Source organism: Priapulus caudatus, unplaced genomic scaffold (genome assembly GCF_000485595.1).
Source record: "Priapulus caudatus unplaced genomic scaffold, Priapulus_caudatus-5.0.1 Scaffold716, whole genome shotgun sequence".
Classification (NCBI taxonomy): domain Eukaryota; kingdom Metazoa; phylum Priapulida; class Priapulimorpha; order Priapulimorphida; family Priapulidae; genus Priapulus; species Priapulus caudatus.
Window position 1 is genome coordinate 183,499 of NW_014577777.1, and position 24,316 is coordinate 207,814.

Consider the following 24,316-nt stretch of genomic DNA (forward strand, 5'->3'; position numbering starts at 1 on the left):
AGAGAGAGCACAGCACGAAGCACAGAGAGAAAGACCGGGTACGAGAAGCGAGGTGGGAGGGGACGAGAGCGGAGAGAGAATCGTCGCGCACGCGCGTCCCGCGGCGCCCGCGATCGGAGGGAGCGGAGATCGAGGCAGCAAGGCCGAGAGGACTAGGGCAGGTCGACAGGCGTGCGATGGGCGATAAGGATGCAAACAGACACAAGGGAGGAGCATCGGCGGGGCCGAACAGTGTGAGGCGAGAGGAGTGAACGAGAGGGGGAAAGCGAGAAAGAGCATGCTGATATGCCGGAGAGTGAGCCGGGGCCGACAGCCGAGCCGGCGCCACAGAGACGCACCGGGCCGGAGCGAAGGGTGAGCGCTGAGCGTGATAAAGCAGTACGAGTGACAGCAAAGCGCGGTGATAAATGGACTACAATCAGGAGTTAGATACCAATCCTAAAACCCTATAATTTACATTGAATCCGGAGTGTGTCCGAGCGTTGCCATCGCCGATGAGCACGGTATCCTGTTAGATGCTGGATTGAGTGGGCTGGCAGCCGCGAGCCGCCCACCGGCCTCCAGGTACCTGGGAGCCGGACGTCAGCTGGCGGCTACGACCAGGCCCGTGATGTAGTGGTCAGAAGATGATGACGTGTAGGGCCGGGTGATGTTGGCGCCTGCGCGTGAGCACGGCCCCTCCACCGCCCCGCCCCCCGTCGTCCTGAGCACCCCCCCGCGCGATGCACAGACCTCGGTGACCCCAACCTCACCTTCTCCCCCGGACCTATGCGCCCCGCCTCCGTCCGCCCTCTGACGCGGAACGAGCTCATCGCTTGCTCCCCGGTTTGACACAATACTGAGGCTCGATACAGCAGCAGTACAATGACGATGATGATGTGATGATTGATATGACGTCGATGATGATGATTGATAATGATGATCGATGATCATGATTGATCATTGATGACTCTAACATGCTCACAGGCAAGAAAGCACTCACTCACGTTCACATATAGGAAGCGGTCAAAATGCTTGCGGTTTGATCACATATTATAGGCGCAATCCATGGCGGTATTTATACGTACATACTGCGCTGCGTTACAGACGCTGCGAGGGAAGCCTGACGATTTTCGTTTAAGTATGTGCAAACGACTGTGACACCCGTCACTTTGCGCTTTCAGAGACCACATCAAAGTACCTAGATCAATCCTGAGATCATAACTTTTACCCTAGTTAAGCTTACAAACGTTACGTAAAACACAAAAATAAACATTCATCTGAATGTGAAACTGTTCCTGCGCATTATCTGCGATTACCACTACTGTTATGTAAGACTGGTGCCGAGCAATTTAACTTACACAGCCTAAATCAATTGCAACGACGACGCACCACTCTAGTAGTTAATGCTTTATTTAACCCGTGCGCGCCAAAACCACGCTGGACGAATCAGCGGTAAAAATATATTTGCGTTCGCCTTTTATTCGACATTTAGGGGCTCTATTAAAGTGATTACGTCACAGTAAATAGTAAAAGTGAAAAAATCATGTCCACTTTTTCACAAAATGTAAGTGATTCTGTTAACTTTTTATGGTTAAATTGCTGCAATATACTTCCTATTTTGCTATTCTGTTCGATTCGATGTGAACGAACACTCGTGACTCATACATAGCCCATAGCAATATATAAAATTGCCCAGGTTTTTTGGATTTTTAACTATAATTGAGAAACAATTAATTGAATTTGAGAATACATTTAGTCCTGTTAGTACTTACTTTTCATGTAAAAAAATTGCTACACAAATGTTACAAATATACACACACACACACACACACACACACACACACACACAAACATACACGATTTCCGTACGTGTGCGCCGGCACGCAGGCGCGTGTGATTGGATGCGCTGCGATCTCTATGGTATGAAAGTAGAGTTCCTCATTACCATATTTCTCGGCCGTCTAAATTTTGCTTCGCTAAATCTTTATTTATAGAATTTATCTTCGGACCTGGTGGTCAAAATCATGCAGCAGCAATATGGTTTTATTCTCTCGGACCTTTTTCTATACGCAATTAGGGATTATTTTTATTCTGTGCGGGTCTTTTAAAGAATCGGGGATTTTAGTGAAAGAGCGTGTAATTGAGAGATATCGTTGCACGCGCCCTCAAGCGAATCACAGAACACAGCAGACAACGAGACATCTCTCCAATTGAATAAAACAAAGCCCGAGAAGCGAAATCAATATGGATCGCATTTGATCTCTTCCCATTTTTAGTGATTAGCTGTAATGACTGAAACATTAGTAAAAGCACACGTGTGCGCACAGATTGGCCGTTCTTTCACTGGTCGCCTTGTAGATTAGTTTCTCCGTAGAATGCAATCCAGATGAGGGGAAAACAAAGGGTTGAAGATGAGAAGAATAACTAACAATATCATCAAACGCAGCCGATGCACACGTGCTGTAGTCAGTGGCTCTCTGACTCGTGGTGCGCTAATGTACACCTATCCTCATCTTCCCTTTTTACTGTTAAGCTCAATCCGACTTTCATTCCTATCTAATCCTAGCGTCTAATCCTGCTTCTAACCCTAACCCTAACCCTAACCCTAATTCTAACCCTAACCCTAACCCTAACCCTAACCCTAACCCTAACCATAACCCTAACCCTAACCCTAACCATAACCCTAATTTAAACCGACCCATAACCTACCCACAGCTCGGCCATCTTCTGTTGTACCCCGGTATGTAAATCATCATAATATAACCATTAACCGATACCCTCCTGTAACTACAACCCAACCCCTTAACCCTGATCAAATCTCAATCCGATCCTCAGCCCGTCATTTAAATCAGAGATCGTAAAGAAGTCGTAACAATTCGAGTCGAAAGCTCTTCGTCACTTCTTCAATAAGTCGTATATGTACTGGGGATGATAACATGAGATGCCCCCTCACTAACGTATGGGGGATGATAACATGAGATGCCCCCTCACTAACATACGGGGATGATAACATGAATTGTCCCCCTCACTAACGTACGGGGGGTGATAACATGAGATGCCCCCTCACTAACGTATGGGGCATGATAACATGAGATGCCCCCTCACTAACGTACGGGGGATGATAACATGAGATGCCCCTCACTAACGTACGGGGGATAATAACATGAGACGCCCCCTCACTAGCGTACGGGGGATGATAACATGAGATGCACCTCACTAACGTACGGAGGATGATAACATGAATTGTCCCCCTCACTAACGTACGGGGGGTGATAACATGAGACGCCCCCTCACTAGCGTACGGGGGATGATAACATGAGATGCACCTCACTAACGTACGGAAGATGATAACATGAATTGTCTCCCTCACTAACGTACGGGGATGATAACATGAGATGCCCCCCTTACTAACGTACGGGGGATGATAACATGAGATGCCCCCTCACTAACGTGCGGGGATGATAACATGTGATGCCCCCTCACTAACACACGGAATAATAAAATGAGATGCGCCCTCACTATTCCACGCCACTGCTCGTTCTTGCAGGTACGATGGGCGTTCACTTCGACTGCAGAGATCTCACGTGCATCAAGCCGGAAATCTTGAAGAACGTGATGAACTTTGCCATCAGGATCTACGTGAGAGCGTTCGATAAGTTCTACAATGACATGCGAGCGAAGCACGGTAACATATCGCTGGTTAGCGACCTGGAACAGGCCTGCGTCACCGGCAGCAAGATGGACGTCAAACCTTGGAAGCTGGGCCCTATATTCTATGAGTAAGCGCCTGTGCCTATATCTCCCATTATTCAAGCAGACAACGGTTACGGTTGCGTGTGCTAGATTTATAACAATTTAAAAATATATATTAATGATAATATATATGTATATATGCATATATATGTATATATATCGGTTGGATTTTTAAGACAAATCTGTTTGGTTTGATAGGTACCTGCGGAGAGAAGAATACGCATCACTTCCAACCAACAAAGTCGGCTTCGATATCAGCGGCCATAATAAATACTCTCGTCTTGAGATCATTAACCTTCAGGAGCGGTTCGACAAATCGAAGCGCGCCTACATTCGCGTCTGGCGCAAGGTAATCGTGCCAAGCACTGATAGACCAACGCCTTGATAGCGAGATATCACTAGACTAGAATCGTAACCGGAGTGTATAATATATATATATATATATATATATATATAGATACTATATCATAGGTACTATATAGTAGATACAATATATAGATACTATAGATATTATAGATACTATATATCGGTACTATATTATGCACTCCTGATCGTACCTACAAGAAAAACATCGATGTAACCCTATGTGATCTATTTGATAGGGGATATTCCTTAGATTAGAATTACAATAGCATGACATGAAAATGATTATATCCCCTGTATCCACTTGAGCACAACTACAAGAAATGCAATAACGTTGGTTGAGGAGTCCTGCTGATAATTACTACGACTATGAATGCGTATATATTATCAGGAGTGTATAATAGGGATAATATCCCTATTATACACTCCTGATATTATACTATCTAAGTAAACATATATGCCCATGCTACTGAAATGCATCGACTGGAATTTTCCTTCCGGGGTTTTTTCTTTCTAACACGACTGAAATAGGTTACTCGCACTCATTCTCCCGCTGCATAACCATAGAACTAGAATAGAGGTATTCTATTTCTATTTTTATGTTCTATTTCTATATTCTAGTTCTATTCTAGTTCTATGTGCATAACCTATTGCTTTGCCTGGTAAAACCAGCGCCATCTAGCGTTTCATTTTACACTAAAAGCGATTGGAGATGCTAACGGGGTTGTTTAATCGTGAGGACATGTAAGACAGTTAATGGGCCATGTGCGGAAACTTTAACCTAACATCTCCTAAAGTGGGTTGTAAGCTCTAGGTTATAAGTTGTAAGTTGTAGGTTTCTAACGTGAACATGGATATCCTTCTTGCAGGTGGGCATATGGCAGCGGGAAAATATCGGGACTCTGCAGATCGATGATATAACGTGGCCGGGAAAGTCGCGCTCGCCGCCCAAAGGCGTTCCCGAGCGATTCAACCTTACCGTCGTCACGTTGGAGGAAAGTCCGTTTGTCATCACGAAAGATGTCGACGTTGAGACTGGAGGATGCAGCCGAGGCGTGAAGTGCCGCTCGCCAATCAGGTATACTGCTGTAAGATGCTGCTGCTGCTGCTGCTGCGGCTGCTATTGCTGCTACTGCTGCTACTGCTGCTGTTGACGTTTGTCAGGCACGCATGAAGGTGCGGCTGTTGATGCTGCTGATGCTGTTGCTGCTGCTACTGATGCTGCTGCTTCTGCGGTTGCTGCTGCTGACGTTTGTCAGGCACACGTGAAGGTGCGGCTGCTGCTGCTGCTGCTGCTGGGGTTACTACTACTATACTACTACTACTACTACTACTACTACTACTACTACTACTACTATATTTACTACTACTATCTACTACTACTACTACTACTACTATTACTACTACTACTCTACTATACTACTGATACTTACTACTACTACTACTATACTACTACTACTACTACTATTAACTACTACTACTACTAGTACTGCTGTTGCTGCTGTTGCGGCTGCTGCTGCTACTGCTGCTGATGCTGCTGCAGACGTTTGTCAGGCACGCATGAAAGCGCGGCGGCTGCTGCTGCTGCTGCTGTTGCTGCTGCTGGCTGCTGAGTATAGGTATATACGTAAGATGATCCCTGTTGTTAATGTCTAGTTGTTGTGCCGTACGTAGTCGTCGTTGTAGTTGTCGCCATCGTCGTCGTGGTCGTCGTCGTCGATGGTCGTCTTTCGTCGTCGTCGCGGCGTCGTCGTCGTTCGTCGGTGGCGTGTCGTCTCGTTGTCGATGGTGTCGTCCGTCCATCGTTATCTCGTTGATCTGTTTTCGGTCGGTCGTCGTTGTTGTTGTCAGTCGTCGTCGTAGTGTTGTTAGTCGCAATCATCGTCGTTCCTTGTGTTGTTGTTTATTGATTGTTTTTGTCGTTGTCGTTGCTGTTGTATCTGTGGCGTTTTATGCGTTGACGTGCTGCTTCTGCTGCCTGCCTACGACTACACCTCTCGCTTGCTGCTGGTGCTTTGCCTTTTGTTGCCACCGCCCGGCGTCCGCTGCTGCTATTGCCTGTTTATTGTTAACGTGTCGCTGTTAGATGTTGTTGTTATTGATTGTTGTGCGTATCTTGTTAATAATAACAAATAATTGCGTTATTTTTTTAAGACTAAGCGAAGTTAAGTAAGTTAGTTATAACAGGCAGACAATGTATGGAACGTCGATTATTAATACTAAAAATATACATTCTGAAACGTATGCCACTGCGGCTCATATTGACAACGATGTTATGTTGGGTTTTTTCTGCACCACATGGCACTGTTCTTTTCATGATTCTGAGTGATGAGGAATTTGACAACGTGATATACCTTTACTGCACAGAGGGCGAAACGACACGCAGCGGTGTATAAGTGTTGTTTTCTTGTGTTCTGCATTGACATACTCGACATTCTCTCACGGGACATGAAACAGTTGGGCTATGACATCTATCAGGTCGCAGACGCGAAAATTCGGGCGGCAATCAAACGTACGTTAAAGAATGTTCTTTGACCCTCTATATATATCATCATAATTATCATCGTCGTCCGTCGTCGTCGTCATCGACGTCCTCGTCGTCGTCGTCGTTGTCCATCATCTTCAAGAATTTACTCTAGCGCAGGGTGACAAAACCACATCACTGATTACACCACGACTAACGCACGCCACGCACGCACGCACACGGCAAGGCACAGCACACACACACACCACACCACACAACACACACACAGCACACACACACAACACATCACATACACAACACACACACACACACACACACAGCGCGGGCGCGCCGCACGCACGCACGCACGCACGCGCACAGCGACACACACATATACACACACATATATATATATACATATGGTAAGAGTATATTGCTCCTGGTATGTTAGGTTCGCCTTGTCCCGCGGTGTTGCATGTGTCTGTATGAGCACGACTCACACACCACACACACACAACACACACACACACACACACAAACACACACACACACACACACACCACACACACACACACAACCACACAACACAGACACACACACGCACGCACAGACGCACGCACGCACGCACAGCACCGCACGCACGCACGCAACGCACGCACGCCACGCACGCCACGCCACGCACGCACGCACGCCCACACACACATACCAGCACACACACGGCACACACCACACACACACACACTATAATACTGTAATGTGTGCCGCCTGTGCGGTTCGCACATCTTATCTGACAGAACGGCGAACGCTGGGACGGCCCTTTCGGTCGCCGACCTCATGCATAACAAGGCGACATGGCGATGACGGCGCTGGCGTGAATCCGTCACGCTCGCCGCTGTCGTCTGATTCTCGTCGAATCTTCGAATGGATCACGGAGGCATATCGGCATACGTGGTGCGCGCTCGCGGAGGGCAGCATCTCAAACGACAGGCCATCTTTACGTGAGTTGATAATGCTGCTGCAAAGGAACAGGTTGTGGGGTGTGTGTGGTGTTGTATGTGTGCGGCGTGCGTGCCGCGGCTGCGCGCTGGGTGTGGTGTGATGTGTGTACGTGCTTGCGTGTGTGCGTTAGCAGTTGGCGTGGCTGCTGTGTGTGTGTGTGTGTGTGTGTGTGTGTGTGTGCATGTGTGTGTGTGTGTGTGTGTGTGTGGTGTTGTCGTGTGGGTTGTGTGTGTGTGTTGTGTGTGTGTGCGTACGTGCATGCTGTGTGATGTATATGTGTGTATGTGTGTATGTGATGTGTGTGTGATGTGTGTGATGTGTGTGTTGGTGCGTGCGCCGCGTACGTGCGTGTTGTGTTGTGTGTGTGTGTGTGTGTCGTGTGTGTGTGTGTGGTGTTGTAGTGTGTGTGTGTGCGTACTGTGATGGCTGTGTATGCTATATGTGTGTATGTGTGTATGTGATGTGTGTGTGGTGCTGTGTGTGTGTGTGCTGTTGGCCGTGCCGCGCGTACGTGCGTGTATGTGTGCTGTGTGTGTCGTGTGTGTGTGTGTGTGTGTGTGTGTGTGTGTGTGTGTGTGTGTGTGTGGTGTGTGTGCAGTTTACATCACAGTTTCCCTGTCTCTGCAACAGAGCCATTTGACTACACGTCCTGGGCGATGATTCTACTCGTCTGTATCAACGGCGTCGCATTCTTCCTCTTCTTCTTCGAGTGGCTCTCACCGTACGGATTTAACATGCGGAAGCGGGCGCCTCCAGGTACGCACGCACGCACTCACAGCCATACACACGCGCGCACACACACGCACGCAGGAACGCATGTGCGCCCGCACAAACACACAGACACACACAGGCGCACTCACAAACGCACACACGCAATGTCTCGCACACACACACACACACGCAATGCACGCACGCACGCACGTACGCATGCAAGCACACGCGCGCATACACCCGCAACGTACGCACGCACACATGCTCACAGGCAAGAAAGCACTCACTCAACGTTCACACGTAGGGAACGTCGTCAAAATGCTTGCGTTTGATCACATTATTATAGGCCGCAATCCATGGCGGCTATTATAAGTTCGGTAAAACCATACTGCCTGCGTTAACGACCTGCGAGGGAAGCCTGCACCGAATTTTTTTTAGTATGCTGGCAAACGACTATGGTGACACCCGCAACTTTGCGTTTCAGAGGACCACATCAAACTACTAGACATTCTGAGATCATACTTTTCACCTAGTTAAGTCTACAAACGTATACGTAAAACACAAACATTCATCTGAAATGTGAAACTGTTCATCGCGCAATTATCTGGCGAATATCCGGTACTCGTTATGTAAGACTGGTGCTGAGCAATTTAATACGCCAGCCTAAATTCAATTGGCAAAGCGACGCACCACTCCTATAGTTATGACTTTCTTTAACACCGTTGCAGCGCCAAAAACCCAACGCTGGACGAATCAACGGTAAAAATCATATTTGCGTTCGCATTTTTATTCGACATTTTAGGGGCTCTATTAAGTGATTACGTCACAGTAAAATAGAAATGTTAGTGAAAAAATCATGTCACCTTTTCACAAGATGTAAGTGATTCTGTTATATTTTTATGTTAAATATGCTCAATATACTTCCTATTTTGCTATTGCTGCCGATGTGAACGACACTCGTGACTCTATACATAGCCCATAGCAATAATATCAAATTGCCAGGTTTTTTTGGATTTTCTAACTAATGAGAAACAAGTTAAATGGATTTGAGAATAACATTTAGCCTAGTTAGTACTTACTTTTCATGTAAAAAAATTGCTACACAAATGTTACAAATATACACCATAGAAGATTCGTGACGTAGTCAATTTAAAGACCCAGAATCTCGATGCTGACGCGCGCACAGGTATGCTGATTGATCCAAAACGATGTATAAAGCAATAAAGTAGGGCCTACTTACGTAGGCTGCAACGCAGCGTGAAATGTTACACATGTGCGATACATGGAAGGGAGACGTGGGCGCCATATGGCACTGCCATTTGTATCATAATTCTTCGAGAAAACCACGGTTCTCGCACCGAAACCAGGCTTTCGTCCGCTCACAAAAACCTAGTTTTCTTGCTCGAGAAACCCAGGGTTCTATAGGCGCACTTAATAACCGCGTTATAAGCTGGAGATCTATATTTCTTGCTCAAGCAAACTAGATTCCAGCCTCATAAACTGCGGTACATATAGCGGCTTAGAGAAACCAGGCTTTCATGCCATGAAACTAAGTTTCAGTGGCAAGAAACTATGGTTTGCTGACGCCACGAAACCTGGTTCGTGCCGAGAACGTAGGTTCTCGAATTATGATTACAATGGTCGCGGTTGAAAGGTGGCGGTTTTCTTGCTCGAAACCTTAGGTTCTTGCTTCCAAAATAAGTTTCTGTTCAAGAAAACTTAATATTACATCGCTATAATGCCGGTTATACGCGGCTAGCAAAAGCCAGCGTCTCGTGCTCCCACGAAACCTAGTTTCATGGCAAGAACCCTGGTTTCTTGAGCAAGAAACTAGGTTTTGTGAGCACGAAACCTGGTTTCGTGCGAGGAACCGTGGTTTCTCGAATTATGATACAAATGGCTTGCCATAGGCGCATACAGAGAACTGCGTGAGCGTGACAGATGTACAGTTGATAGGCTACTATACGGTCTGTTAGAGACAGCTTGCTGCTTTTCGCAAGTTTATCGTTTCCCTCTGCTTTCACATATATATCATATTACGACCGTGCGATAGATAGCGGGGCATCGTTTCTCTCTGCTTTCACATATATATCATGTTACGACCGTGTGGTAGCAGGACACCGTTTCTCCCTGCTTTCACATTATATAACATATGTTACAACCCCGTCATTGTAGGGCACCGTTTCTCTCTGCTTTCCCATATATATAACATATTACGACTCTGCCATATCATGCAGGGCACTGTTTCTCCCTGCTTTCATATATATATATATATATATATATATATATATAACATGATACTACTGTGTCATTGCAGGACATCGTTTCTCGTTGTTTCGGGCGCTCTGGGTGATGTACACGATCCTGTTCGGAGGCTCGACTAACTTTGATCAGCCTCGCGGATACGTGAGCCGCGCCATCGCCAACGTGTGGGCGTTGTTTTCCCTCTTCTTCCTCGCCAGCTATACAGCCAACCTCGTCAAGTTCATGATAGCCAAGGACGAGGCCATACAACTGTCAGGCTTCGAAGACGCGAGAGTATGCGCTTCTTACTTCTGCTCAACACGTTGTTTCGATGAAAGCTCGTAGATAATTACCGAGTGGACGTTTTATCGAGTTAATTAATTAAGTTGTTTAATTATTAAGAGTTTAGCCTTAAACTGAGTTACTCTGAACTAACGGTTAGTATAGCCAATTATTGCATATGAACGAGGTAAACTTAGTTAACTACGGTATAAGAATATGAGCCACTGATTTTGGTATTATAAATAGATCACAGTAATTTAGTTAGCTATTAAACTTAACTACGTATTATATTTTAAGCTATCCTGGAGCGAAGGCATCTTATTGAATTATCACATAGGAGTAAATTTAATATAGTCAACTTTAATTTAGGAATAAATGAAACCTATTCAATAATATCAATAAGCGAAACTTAGTGAAACTATCACATAGCAGTTTGTTACCTACTATTTAGGAATGATGGAAACTTATAAGGTAATCTATCTTGGAAGGGGAGTTAGAGTAGACCAATAACAGTCAAAAGCTTGCCAAACTATAACGATACTCGGATTAAAGCACGCTACTGTCTGTTTTTAGTTACAATTCCCGCAGAAATATCAATACCCGCTCAAGTTTGGTACGGTACCACAAGGGCACGTAGAGGAACACATACGGAGAAACTACTGGGACACATGGCGATACATGAAACAGTACAACGTTGCCAGTGTAGCCGAAGGCATGAAAAAATTAAAGAATGGGTGAGTATATGGGGTGCATCACCAAGTTTTCCTCCACATCCACTCATTTTCCATATCTCCCCTCTCTCTCTCTCTCGTCGTGTGCTCTCTCTGCTCTCTTCTCGGTCTCTCTCTCCTCGTCTCTCTCTCTCTGTCTCTCTCTCTCTCTCTCTGTCCTCTCTGCTCTCTCTCTTTTTCTCATCTCTGCTCTCATCTCTCTCTCTTTCTCTCTCTCTCTATTTCTCTCCTCTCTCTCTCTCGCTCTCTCTCGCGTGCGTGCTCGCTCCCTTTCTTCTGTACGCTCTCTCGCTCACTCCTCTCTCCCTTTCTACGCATACAAAACTATAATTTCGTCTGCTAAATATGTCACATTTTGTTATTCTCACGCAGAGACTTAGATGCTCTCATTTATGACGCTAAGGTGCTGGAATATCACGCTGGTCAGGATAATGACTGCAAACTTCTCCAGGTATGAACACTATCTTCGTGTGTAATAGTTCATAGATGCTGCTTCCGTCATATGTAGCTTAATTTTTACATCTGCGAAAACTGAAATATTGGCTCCGTAATAAGATTTAAGTTTTCCGTAAACTTTATTCAAGCCAACAAGCGTCGATGCTGGGTAGTGGCAGATCAATCAATGTGACAATAGGGGGTGGCTACAACCACCAGAGGGGGAGAGCGTTGATACGTTGCTCAGTAGTGTCCACCCGCGCATTTTAGCGCTATGCCATAAAGGCTTTGTTTCCACTCGCCGCCCGAGAATCAATAACAGAAAACAAGCGGGAAAAATGCAAAGCAGTCGCGTATGAGAATTTCAAACCCCTCATTTTACGTATTGTTCACCACTAAAATCGGAGGTTTGAAATTCTGCTACGTGACTGCTCTGTATTTTTTGCACTTGTTTTCATCTATTGATTTTCGGATTGCTACTGGAAACAAATCCCGGAGGACCACCTAGCTTAATCTAACAGTGATCAGTGGAGAACGTAAATCGTATTCTATATTTGTTTTGTTTGACAGACGGGTTCTTGGTTCGCAATGACTGGGTACGGAATCGGGTTCCCACAGAAATCTAAATTTAAAGACAAAATCAGCCACCAAATTCTCAAATACAGAGAAAGTGGTAAGCATACAAGCCTAATAGACATAAATAAAGATTAGAGAGAAATCTGAACAAATTGTGTTTAAATTCTTTGGAACAACATTGTCTGCAACGTTCAATGACCTTCACTTGATGGCAACGCGATGTGTATTTAGAGATTGCCCGCTACTAGTGCTGACTGCTGATACGTTGTCAGTCGATGGACGGGTACATGGCCACAGATCGTGCTTTAATCGCACGTGAATTCAATACCCTGTTGAATAAAATAGGCGATTTAGAGAGATTAGAAAGGTTCTGGTTCATGGCCGACTGCCGCCCAAAGGAACAAACGGCTGAGTCCTCAAGCAACTCCTTGGAGATCAAGAATTTCGCCAGCGCTTTCATCCTACTGCTTATAGGTATACACATCCTAGACCCTTTATCTGGGATTCAGTAACTCATGAAATCTTAATTGGCTCAAAGTCGGCTTAATTCAAGATCCAATCAGCATTTGATGATACCAATTGACAAAAACGCGCGATAAAAATAACCGAATGTTCGGCGGCAACAGTGAGTAAGAAATAATGTGTAATACATTATAGAAAGAAGCAGAATAATTGTAAAGCCTGCGGGGGTTTGCCCTTTTTAACGCACGCATGTGCACGTAGATCAGTCGTTTCTAACAGCCATGTTTTGTGTTCTTACAACCTGATAAATCGTGACCATAAATGCGACCACGCATTTGTCCTTGGCGTGTCATCAAGTGCTTAAATCCGGACTGGAGCCGTCTACGATTAAGAGTCGACAATTCACTCAGAACCATAAACCCATTTCCATTGACAGTTATCCGCAATGTCTCTCCAGCCTTTATAATCAGTAGAACCTATATAATCTATATAAGCTATGAAATATTCTTATATTTACCTACCGCCCTACTATTACTTCCTACTACTACTACTACTTACTACCCACTACCTCCTGCCATCTCTATACAAGATGCTGTGGCGTTTATTCGTCTGTGCTGATTGAGTTTTTGTTGTCGTCGCTGGGCAGGCATTGTGTTCGCCTGGGTGCTTCTCATCCTAGAACATTGCTACTTCAACTATGTGCGTCAGCACGTGAAGAAGGTGGACAAGTGCGGCATATGCGGCCTCGTAAGCATTGTAAGTATACACGGCGGGACCAGCCATGATGCACGTCTGCGACGCACTATGACGTCACCAGTCGTTCTAACACATTTTCCTTCGAAGTAAATTGTTTTCGTCGAACGAACGCTAACTAATAGCTGCTATTAAGGGGCGTAAGACCAGGTGTCTTGAATGGTTTTATGACGCATTATCGCGACAACAAGATAGGATTGAATATGACAATTACGTCCGGCAGCTGCTGTCTCGTTGTGCATTAGCATAAGTTATACTTATATGTGTGTAAGCATGACTGCGTTCACTCGTTCAACCAGACGCAGTATTTTTTGTCAGTCCACGAAAAGCATGGATTTGATTAAAGTCAGTGGTTACTTTTTAGCTAACAGTGTTGGTGTCGGCTTGCAGAGCATGGGTAAGTCACTGCACGCAGTTATATATTAGGCATCAGAGTGTCACTGTAATTCTGCAACGCACTAACAGACATAGAGCGACTGCCGTCGGGGGTCAAGTCTTCGTCAGGATCCCGCATACACATGGTCCGATTAGGATTAAGAAAAGAGATTAGAGTTAGGATTAGGGGTTAAGAGCGTCAGTTAATTTATGGTTATGGTTAGGGATAAGGGGTCACAGTAAGGGTCAGGGTAAAGGATAGAGATGGGAGTTAAAATCACGGTTATGGTGATGGTGATGCTGCCGCTAATGTATCACTGGGTCCTGAGGTAGGCTTGATCCGCAGGCCAGTGACCACCTGTCAGCTAACACTGATTGTGAATTCTGTGAGCGAGTCTTGCATGGGGACGGTGTCGCACGTGGACGAATGTGAGCTGACAGGTTGCCACTGTATATCTGCCCAGCATGGCAATGTCTGCCGTTATACCCGATAGTTAGCATTGGCTTCCAACTCTAGGGCATAGCATTGCGGCCGCTTTGATAGTTGGTAGGATATTTGCCGATATGCTTTCGAGCATGGAGCCACATCTCTGTCATCTCATCAAGGTGATTCCTTACACAATGCCACCGGTGCTGCTGCTGTCAGGTAATTCCTCTACGCGACCATTACACGCGAGGATGTGCGGATGACACAGCATGTGGCACAGCCACGACGCCCACAGCTACCAGGCTGCTGCTGAGAGGTAGACTGGCTGCCACCACACGAGATCGCGCGAGGAAACACTGAGCATGCTGTAGTAACTGCCCAACCCCCCGCTATACGTACGCAACGTACCCCGGCATGCCGCGTGCGTGCACACAGCACAGCTTCTGCACGCCGCTATGCGGCGGCGGCGGCGGCGGCGGTGCTGCTGCTGCTGGTGGTGGTGATGATGATGGTGGTGCTGGTAATGGTGGTGGTGGCCCGTGTAGCTAACAGACAGTGCCGCCGCGTTGTTACTTACAGAGCATGGGTAAATCGCTGAGCTTTAGCAACGCCGTGCTCGAGGCGCAGGACGTGATGCGTCACTACCGCTGTCGCAACCCGGTGTGCGACCAGCAGATGGGTCACCTGCGTCAGGAGCTGAGCATGACACGCATCAAGATTAAGTACCTCGAGGATATGATCAACAAGTGAGCTAGCTCTAGTACTATAGCCACAGTTGCCACAGGCCTGTTGCGTTGTTGCCTGGACAGTTGCCTGTGGATATAGTTGTCTACAGGACCAGACAGGGGCGTAAATCCCGGGGGGGATAGGGGGATGCATCCCCCCGCTCTTGAAGGAGGGGGGATGGCCTGTACAAATATCCCCTCCTGAGATTCAAAAAAAAAAGAGAGAAAAAAAAGAATAGCCAAAAAGTAATAGAATATACAAAAACACGTGAAATTGTGAAAAATTGCAATTCTTACCTGTGTTTTAATACACGCTCTCTGAAAAGTCATGAAAAATGTTTTGAATCCTAACTTGTAGAGTTGAGTCTAGGGTTGAGATAGTGTCATCAGACATGAGAATAGATTGCAGGAAAATGGCTTAAATATTTCAAAATTTTAAGCCATGCCTACGTCACGCGGGCCTGCCTGCGGCAGCCAAGGTTAATTTCGCCCCCGGCTATCGCCGATCATCCCTCCCCACTCCTCGGTACGGATTTACGCCCCTGGGACCAGGGACCCGTTGTCAGAAACAAAATTAGTCTTAACATTAGTCTTAACATTAACTTTTCCTCTTAGACCGTTGACAGAAACGCTGCGAAGTTACGAGAATGAAAAATCGTAGCAGATTTCCTCATAACAATACGAAACAAAGTCATGTCGACGAGCTAGGAGACATTGTTAATGTTAAGACTAATGTTAAGACTAATTTTAATTGTTTTTGACAACGGGCCCGAGGACAGGACAGCACAGGAACAAGACACGCAACAGGACAGTTGCCTGTGGCAACTAGGGCTAGGTTACTAGAGCTACAAGTGAGCATGCACGCACACGCACCTGCGCAGCATCCTGAAAGCAAATATTTACCTTCACTCACGCGACTGAGTATCGTAAAAGACCATCTTACACGACCGAGAATTGTATGAGACCATCGCATATGGTTTTTGACGCGACCATAGACCGTATACGATAATCATACACGGTCTTTGACGTGGCTATAGATCGTATACGATAATTTTATACGGTCTCTGAAGCAACCAGAGATCGTATACGATTGTCTTCCACGGTCTTTAGCGCAACCAGAGATCATATATACGATTGTCTTCCACGGTCTTTGACGCAACCAGAGATCGTATACGATTGTCTTCCACGGTCTTTGGCGGCGCCAGAGATCGTATACGATTGTCTTTCACGGTCTTTGACGCAACCAGAGATCGTATACCATTGTCTTCCACAGTCTTTGATGCAACCAAAGATTGTATACGATTGTCTGCCACGGTCTTTGACGGCGCCAGAGTTCGTATACGATTGTCTTCCACGGTCTTTAAATTACGCGCATATTTGTCCAATGCAATCTATAATTATTCAAATGTTTACGTTCGTTTTTTTAATTGAGCGACCGAGTTGCCATCTTGAGATATTTGTGCTCTATATCTATCAGCTTCTACCCGTGATCATATGACGCTGATCACAGTTAAACTGTCTAATTAAGAAGACATGACACATGCAGCAGGGAACCAGCACCGGATGTGTGAATTCATTCACGTTATCTTGCATATTATACAATCAGAGGGCGGTGACGGATACCACCCTCGGTCTTGGCCAGGGTTTGAAACAAGTCCTTATTCAACCATTTTCTATTATAAATTATGTTATGTGCAGAAAACCAGCGAAACGGACCGTTAGCAAATTGAGATAAAGACGTTGTTCACTAATAGATATAGGCCTATATTCGATGTCCTAAATTTATGCCAATCTTGATTCCATGGATTAGAAAACAAAATGTTTCCTGTGGCGCGGAGTTAACAGCATTATTTACAAATAGCAAATCAATTTATCTATTGCAACAACCTTAACCTCTTTCCCTTAATTCTTCGTTATAAAGAGATTAACTTTAGGCCTAATGAATATTTTCCATAAAATTACGAGGTTGACGCACTGAGCTGTACATAATAACATCGTATTATGTTACATTATAATATATGTTATGATACACAGCTCAATGGTTTGACGAAAGTACACATCTACGCCGATATATTAGCGATATTTGACAATGGCCGCCGCCGCAGCAGCAGCAGCAGCACTAACGCCATCTATCTCTACCACCAGGAAAAAGAAGTCCGTCTACGGCGGCTCTTCGAACGAGCTGATCAACAACAGTGTCGACATGATGACGCCTACAGCACCAGAGGAGAAGCTGCTGTCGGTGACATACAACCCGCGGGCGAGTCCCTGCACGAGCAGCAATGTCAGCGGCGCCGACCTACTGGCGAGTCCGGGCGGCCTGTCCCCGCTCAGCTACCTGTCACACAACTCACACCAGAGCTTCCAGGAGGCCGCCGACGCCTACCACCGCGGCGAGATGCCGCCCAGCTACCCGGGAGATCCGGCAGCGATGTCTTACTGTTCGCAGCGGACGGCCGCGGACTCCCCCGCGGACGTACCGTACGCTCATCGGTGCGATAGGACGCTACTGGGCGAGGTGGCGGAGCAGCCATCGTATAGACAGCCTTATTCGCACGCGGAGGAGGACGAGCGCGCGCGGGAGCGCTCGCCGAGTGTTAGGAAATACAGAGACGGTCGCCGCTACGTGCCTGTGCCGAACTTAGACGCCTACGAAATCGAGACGGTGTTGTAATCGGCATGTGCCCGCAACGAAGCCGCAAACGTCGGCGGGAGCGATACTACCGGATTGTAGCTTCACGTTCCGTAAGCTTTGGTTCATTGTCACATAAAAAAGAAAAATATATGACGGTGATGACGACGACGATGACGATAATGACCAATTGAAGTTGTTGATGATGGTGATAAAGAAAACGACGACGACGAGGAGAAGAAGCAAAGAGATAAGGAGGAGAAGGAGGAGAAAGCGGGGAAGAATGGGGAGGAGAAGGAGGAATAATAAGAATAAAAATAAGAATAGGAAGATGACGACAAAACGCCGACGAGGACAAAGAAGTAGACGAAAAATTAGAAAAAGAAAAAGTAGAAGAAAGTGGTAGAAGTATGTAAATAGAATCAAATGTACTTTTGTGAAAGCTGACGTTGTCGCGTTTATAGTGATAATTAACGCTCGTGGTGATTTTTCTAGAAACTTATCGGCAGAAATAACCTCTATTCTAAACAAGCTTTCCTCGTTAGATTCACAGTAACGATTCCGCGTTAGAAATAGAATTGTGTCGGTGTATCCGCTTTTATGACTATGGGTCGAACTCGCGGTTGTCCAATACTTTATCTGGCAATGTAAAAACGTGGATAGGGTTAGTAACACACGTTACCTACACCTACCACAGGAATTAGCCATAATTAGACGGGAACATTGCTGAAATCCATGAATAGATTCGCTTTCCGATCTAAAATTCAAATTTTATGAGACTACAGAAAACAGTAGCCTACTCGTCTCGGTACATGTACGATATAAGCTTACATGCTAAATACAAACAAGTGGATCAATCCTCATCGCAATATGAATGCAATCTTTATCTAAGCATGTGAGTTGGCATAAGCTCGATAGTCGACACCGGTGGCGTGTTTACATTGCCTGATGTTCAGAGTTGTCCAGCCCATAATTTGCTGATACCTCATGACGTATCAATATAAGATAAAACGGCATAACACATTTGCTGTCGCTTTCATTCATTTTGTAAGCGTTTTTCATGAATTTCCGGCCTCCCATAGGGTTACCCCAAAACAATTTTATAAGAAATGAATGTTATGATAAAAACATTCTACCGCCTTGATGTGTTGACTAGTCAAGCAGAAGTTCTTATGATACATGGCATATATAAGACGATGATGAGATGATTATGGTGATGATGATGAGATGATGATGATGAGGTGTTGATGATGAGGTGATGATGATGAGGTGATGATGATGAGGTGATGATGATGAGGTGATGATGATGAGGTGATGATGATGAGGTGATGATGATGAGGTGATGATGATGAGGTGATGATGATGACGTGATGATGATGAGGTGATGATGATGACGTGATGATTATAGTGATGATGACGATGACGATGGTGGTGATGATGACGATGACGGTGATAATGACGATGACGATGGTGGTGATGACGATGATGATGGTGATGACGATGATGATGGTGATGACGACGATGATAATAATAATGATGATGATGGCGGTATGGGTGATAATGATGGCGATAACGTGGAGGCAGAGGGTAATGATGGTAAGGATTATCATGATTATGAAGTTACGAAATCTTCCTCGGCTCTTAAACCGTATATATCGCATTGTCTTTATAACACGAGAAATGACAATTGATCCTACTCTTCCAGATACAAACATGTGCTGAGACAAGCAGTTAGTCAGACACATTCACTAGTTTATCAGCAACGTTACACATAGACAGAACAAGACTTAGTATCATGGTTTCTGTTCTATTTTAAGTCAATAAATGGCAGACTAATGCTATGTTGATTATTAACCTCACTATTTACCCTCGCATTCACAGCATATTTCTCAGTGCCATGCAATTTTCCAAATTATGTGTCAATGTATGATTCTCTCGTACCAATAAAAACTATATTTTACAAAAGCGACATTTAGAAAATTCAATTCGTCATAATTTCTTTTGTTACTATGGGTGTATAATCAGTGTGATTCTAAATAATATAGCTCTTGAACACTGTGTACATTATTACTAATTAGAAACATTTATAAATACAATACACAGAATAGTGATTTTAATAACAGGTTATGATGTTTATTTAACACTTAACCAATTAGTATCCTAACCAGTTCTAGTATCAAACTTAAGTTACTATGGTAGATTTGTTTTGTTTCTGATATTTGACACATGCCTATGGCATTATATAAATTCAATGCAACTATAAAACATTCCTTTGCTCAAGAAATCTCAGTGACCTCAATCTATCTTCTATTCAGTTCGAAAGTACTAAAACTGCAAACGGATACATAGCCGACAACCTGAAATATTTCACACCAATTACGTAACAGAACAAGACATCAGACTTCAGTTTACAATGTTTACAGCAAGTCGATCACATTCTCACTCTAACCAGCCTTACGGCAATTAACACCGTGATCGACTTTTCTAGAATAGATGTCGCTGGAAATTATCTAGGCAGCATGCGATTGTTATATCTTGCCCGTGAAGCTGCCTTCTTCCCTCTGCTCATCCCACTTGTCCACCTAGAAAGAATTTTGCGCATAAATTCATGAACAACTTCATTAGTTAGATTAGAACACGTGAGTTCAGGTTCTACCAATATTTATCCAACCCTCACAGGTCGTTAGAAGCACTTTTGAATTTAACTTGGGTATATATATATATATATATATATATATATATATATATATATATATATATATATATATATATATATATATATATATATGGAAGCACATAAAACAAACTGTCTGCAGAGTCACCCTGATAACACATATAAAAATTTATAACATTATTTACTAACCTGATGTGACACAAGATTAAAAGCTTAGTATGAGCATGATCCCGAGTTCTTCAATAATTCTGAATTGTTGTATTGAGAAGATCAGCAATGTTTCACTAAGAATACATGTTTCTATAGCAGATTAGCAGGAAAATGTTTGCAGGCTTAAAACGACATGTTCTCGCCGCAAAATGCATAGATATACTTACTGTGAGCTCGTCTATGTTGCAAAAATTCACTACAACTCATTTGTATTGCTACTTTCATAACATTTTTTCAGCAAACCTAAACAGTCTTATGAAACTAGTACTTTCAATGTTTCCACATTGTTTTCACATCCGGGACATAGCCAAGCAAATCGCAGTTTTCAGTAACAGTTCTTTTCTATGATAGAACAAGTTTTTTTCTTTTTTCGATGTTTGTTCAATAACAAAATTGTGAAATTTGTTTAAATCACATGTTATCTACATTAATTATGCAATCAGCAAACAAATATAGTGTTTTCTTTCTAGGAACTATTTGCGCTAGCATAGACCTACTGTTAAATTCCCAGTCACATCGCTCTATGTGTATTTGTATGCCAAAACTTTGTCCGACAGTTTCAAAATAGGATGAAAATAGTCAACTTTGGAGCATATTTATGGCTCAATAAGAACATTTCGTGATGTTTGCATACTGCAAGTATGCCCACAGTAGGTGTATGTAGGCTTTTTGTTGCAAGGTTTTAGCAATTTTAACATAGATATTCTTACCCAAGCGTTTGGGCATAGCGAGCGATAGACACGCTTAAAGTACTGGCATGGTTCATAATCATCGCCCTTAGCTTTCACACAGCGATGAAAATCCACATAGTTCTGCCAGCAGTTTCTACATAAAATGGCAAGATTAATATAGATTATATAACTGCATTACAATAAAATCTTGAATATTCCACTACACTCAATAATTGAGAAGTTATGATGCCATTATATTTCTCGTTGCACACAGCTACATAGAAATTTCGACTATAGTTTAACATGCTACTTTTACCTTACCTCACTTTGCAAATATTGCCAACATGCTCCTACTTAATCTTGATTGAACTCACCTGGTCTGGTTCTGGTTAGGGAAGCGAGCATCAAATGGTGCGGTCTTAAGTTCAACTTTTTCGCCTGAAGACATGACTGCTGCCGACATAGTACCTGCCAATAACATAGACAGGGTGCGAAATTAATGCGAGTCCGGTGTCAAATACTCCCTTATTTACTGTCGGACTCCCTGATTTGACATATGCAGGAGTCCGTGTGACTCCCTAAAAATTCTCCTATACCAACTAGTTCCTTCTAGAGCACGGCCTCGCGGAATTACCGTATTTTTTCAGCAAATGTCCAAAGAAAATTTGGCAGACGTGCAACTGCATGAATCTTGAAAATAAGCACATGTATGCGTTATTGTTTTAATATCTTTAGTTTTGAACTTCAGACTGCGGACTCCCTCTTTTTGAAGGGAGGGAGTCCATTGTTGAAAAGTTGATTTCTACACCTGCATAGAGCAGAAACATAACCATCTGTGTAAACCAAACTTTTTACATTTACATGCACAGTGTTTTCCCTGCATTGACACGGGTGAGGCGGCCGCCTCGCTCAAATTCTCATCCGCCACGCAGAAATTTATCCAAAAACACCGCCACGCTGACGAAAATCGCTGTTCTTCCCTCAGTAAACTACACTTTATTGAACTAATATCAAAATAAAGCTCTAAACATAAAACACAATGCCGCGTACTCACAATACTGTCAACACGCACACAATACACGCTAGTCACAACTCAGGCTAACCATACGAACACGTCTACTCGACACCGCGTCTATGCGAGAAGCGAGAACGCGACTCTCCAAGCAACAAGAACTTTCACTATCACTACCCAGAATCAGCTGGTCAGGTGAGCACGGTTCATAACCCGGTCAGCATGCATAGCGTGCATACAATGTGGAACACCGTGTCAGCAGAGACTGCGCCATAAGATATATAGATTTGAATTTTGCCGGAGCGGGTGAACGGCGCCGTTGCAGTGCCGCGCAGTGTGTGTGGAGACGAGCCGCTACTATTTCATTCAAAGTTCAATTCAAAGGGAAACGAAGAATCCTGTTCAACATGACATTATGACCCTAATGTATGCAGTCGCGTGGTTGGTCCTCTTGCATTCATTATCGCTTCTTCTGGCACTATATATATTTCGAATCCAAAACAAGACAGATATTTGAATGGAGGCATTCCGAGTTACTCACACGAACGACGATATAATTATTTCCTTTACGCTAAAACTCTGCTACTAACATTGGAGCATGCGCTATCAGTATACGTGTAATTCGGATCAGATTTTCGGTAAAATTGACCTTTATACTTGGTTTGTTTAATTGTGAATAATAAATATGATACTAGATGTCGACGGTGACCGAAAATCGATCTATTTTCGCTATATTTCTTCGCAACTTTCAATGGTTTAATGATTTTTCATTTAATGAAAGTGGAGTACTGTAAATTATTGATAGGTCTGATGGACTTTCTGCTTGGAAATTACGAAGGTCCGAGCGTGAAATCGGCAGGTCCCGGACCTTGGACTTGCCCTATTTTCAGCGCAAAAATTTGGCTGGTTCGTATGTTGCCATTGTTGGTTATACTCTCAGTGTCACTGATTCTAATTTTATATTCTAAAATCTCTAAATCTATCAATGCCTATTAAAGAAATAACATAAGTCAATAAAAGAGTTTGAACTAGTAGTACACGCGCCCACAAATGTGTTTTCACATATGTACTAACTAATCAGTGGTGCTAAACAGTAAACTAGGCTTGGGACCACGCGTCTAGAACAAGTCCAAGCTACGAGTACGAGCACAGGCACTTGTAGCGTTTCAATAAAATATAAATTATAATGCTAAATTGCTAACTAAATACGAAATCTATTTACTACCAAATTCTGAATGTTTCTATACTCTCTTTCACCTATTATTGCCGACAGTTTCCTGTCAATTCCGTCCAAATCATACGTGCAACCATATACGCTGCCGGCGCCATTGCTCTCGCGGGACACTGATGCACGCTTACACTAATATATAGCAGGTAGGAAAGCGGGATCGCAAAATTCGCTCGACGCTTGCTGGATTTCACACTTTCACAGCACGAATACACATCCAACAGCTGCCATTTTTGTTTCTATGTCAAGAACAGTGTTTACTTGTTATAAAAACATACTGTCTCTGTTCATAACCGAGCTGTGTCACGCGAAATCACACACAGGCTGACGACATTCTCGCGTTCGCGAACCTTGCCTTGTAATGTAAATGGCTGTCAGAATCAGGGCTATATAGACTGGGACTCGCTCCCACCTCGATTACCCATCGAGTGACTAAGCTAAGCCGAGAGGTGGGAGCGAGTGCCAGTCTATGGACTATAGGCGGTGCGCAGGCGGTGCACTGCTTTCCAACTCCTGTACGAGCCTCGCCATTGGAACATTGCAGCGTTGCGGCGCAACAATGAGGTCACGAAGAGCGCCGGTAGGTGTTTCCTGATTCTGACAGCCA

General features: G+C 44.3%; 2 protein-coding genes across 2 annotated transcripts; one reads left to right on the forward strand and one right to left on the reverse strand.

Moving 5' to 3' along the window:
- The first annotated feature begins 285 nt into the window (after positions 1–285).
- On the forward strand, positions 286–18,099 carry LOC106813030 (glutamate receptor ionotropic, NMDA 2B-like). Its single transcript, XM_014817075.1, has 15 exons — positions 286–354; positions 1,164–1,176; positions 3,530–3,761; positions 3,934–4,084; positions 4,968–5,176; positions 6,466–6,494; positions 8,192–8,317; positions 10,590–10,810; positions 11,372–11,532; positions 11,902–11,980; positions 12,535–12,637; positions 12,886–13,014; positions 13,649–13,758; positions 15,137–15,303; positions 17,428–18,099. Exons 1-15 carry the CDS (start codon positions 286–288, stop codon positions 17,954–17,956), a joined length of 2,328 nt encoding a protein of 775 aa, XP_014672561.1. The 3' UTR covers positions 17,957–18,099.
- Positions 18,100–20,019: 1,920 nt separating this feature from the next.
- On the reverse strand, positions 20,020–21,960 carry LOC106813031 (cytochrome c oxidase subunit 6B1-like). Its single transcript, XM_014817076.1, has 3 exons — positions 21,844–21,960; positions 21,509–21,623; positions 20,020–20,496 (listed from the first exon to the last, which is right to left on the reverse strand). Exons 1-3 carry the CDS (start codon positions 21,948–21,950, stop codon positions 20,443–20,445), a joined length of 276 nt encoding a protein of 91 aa, XP_014672562.1. The 5' UTR covers positions 21,951–21,960; the 3' UTR covers positions 20,020–20,442.
- Between the last annotated feature and the right edge of the window lie 2,356 nt (positions 21,961–24,316).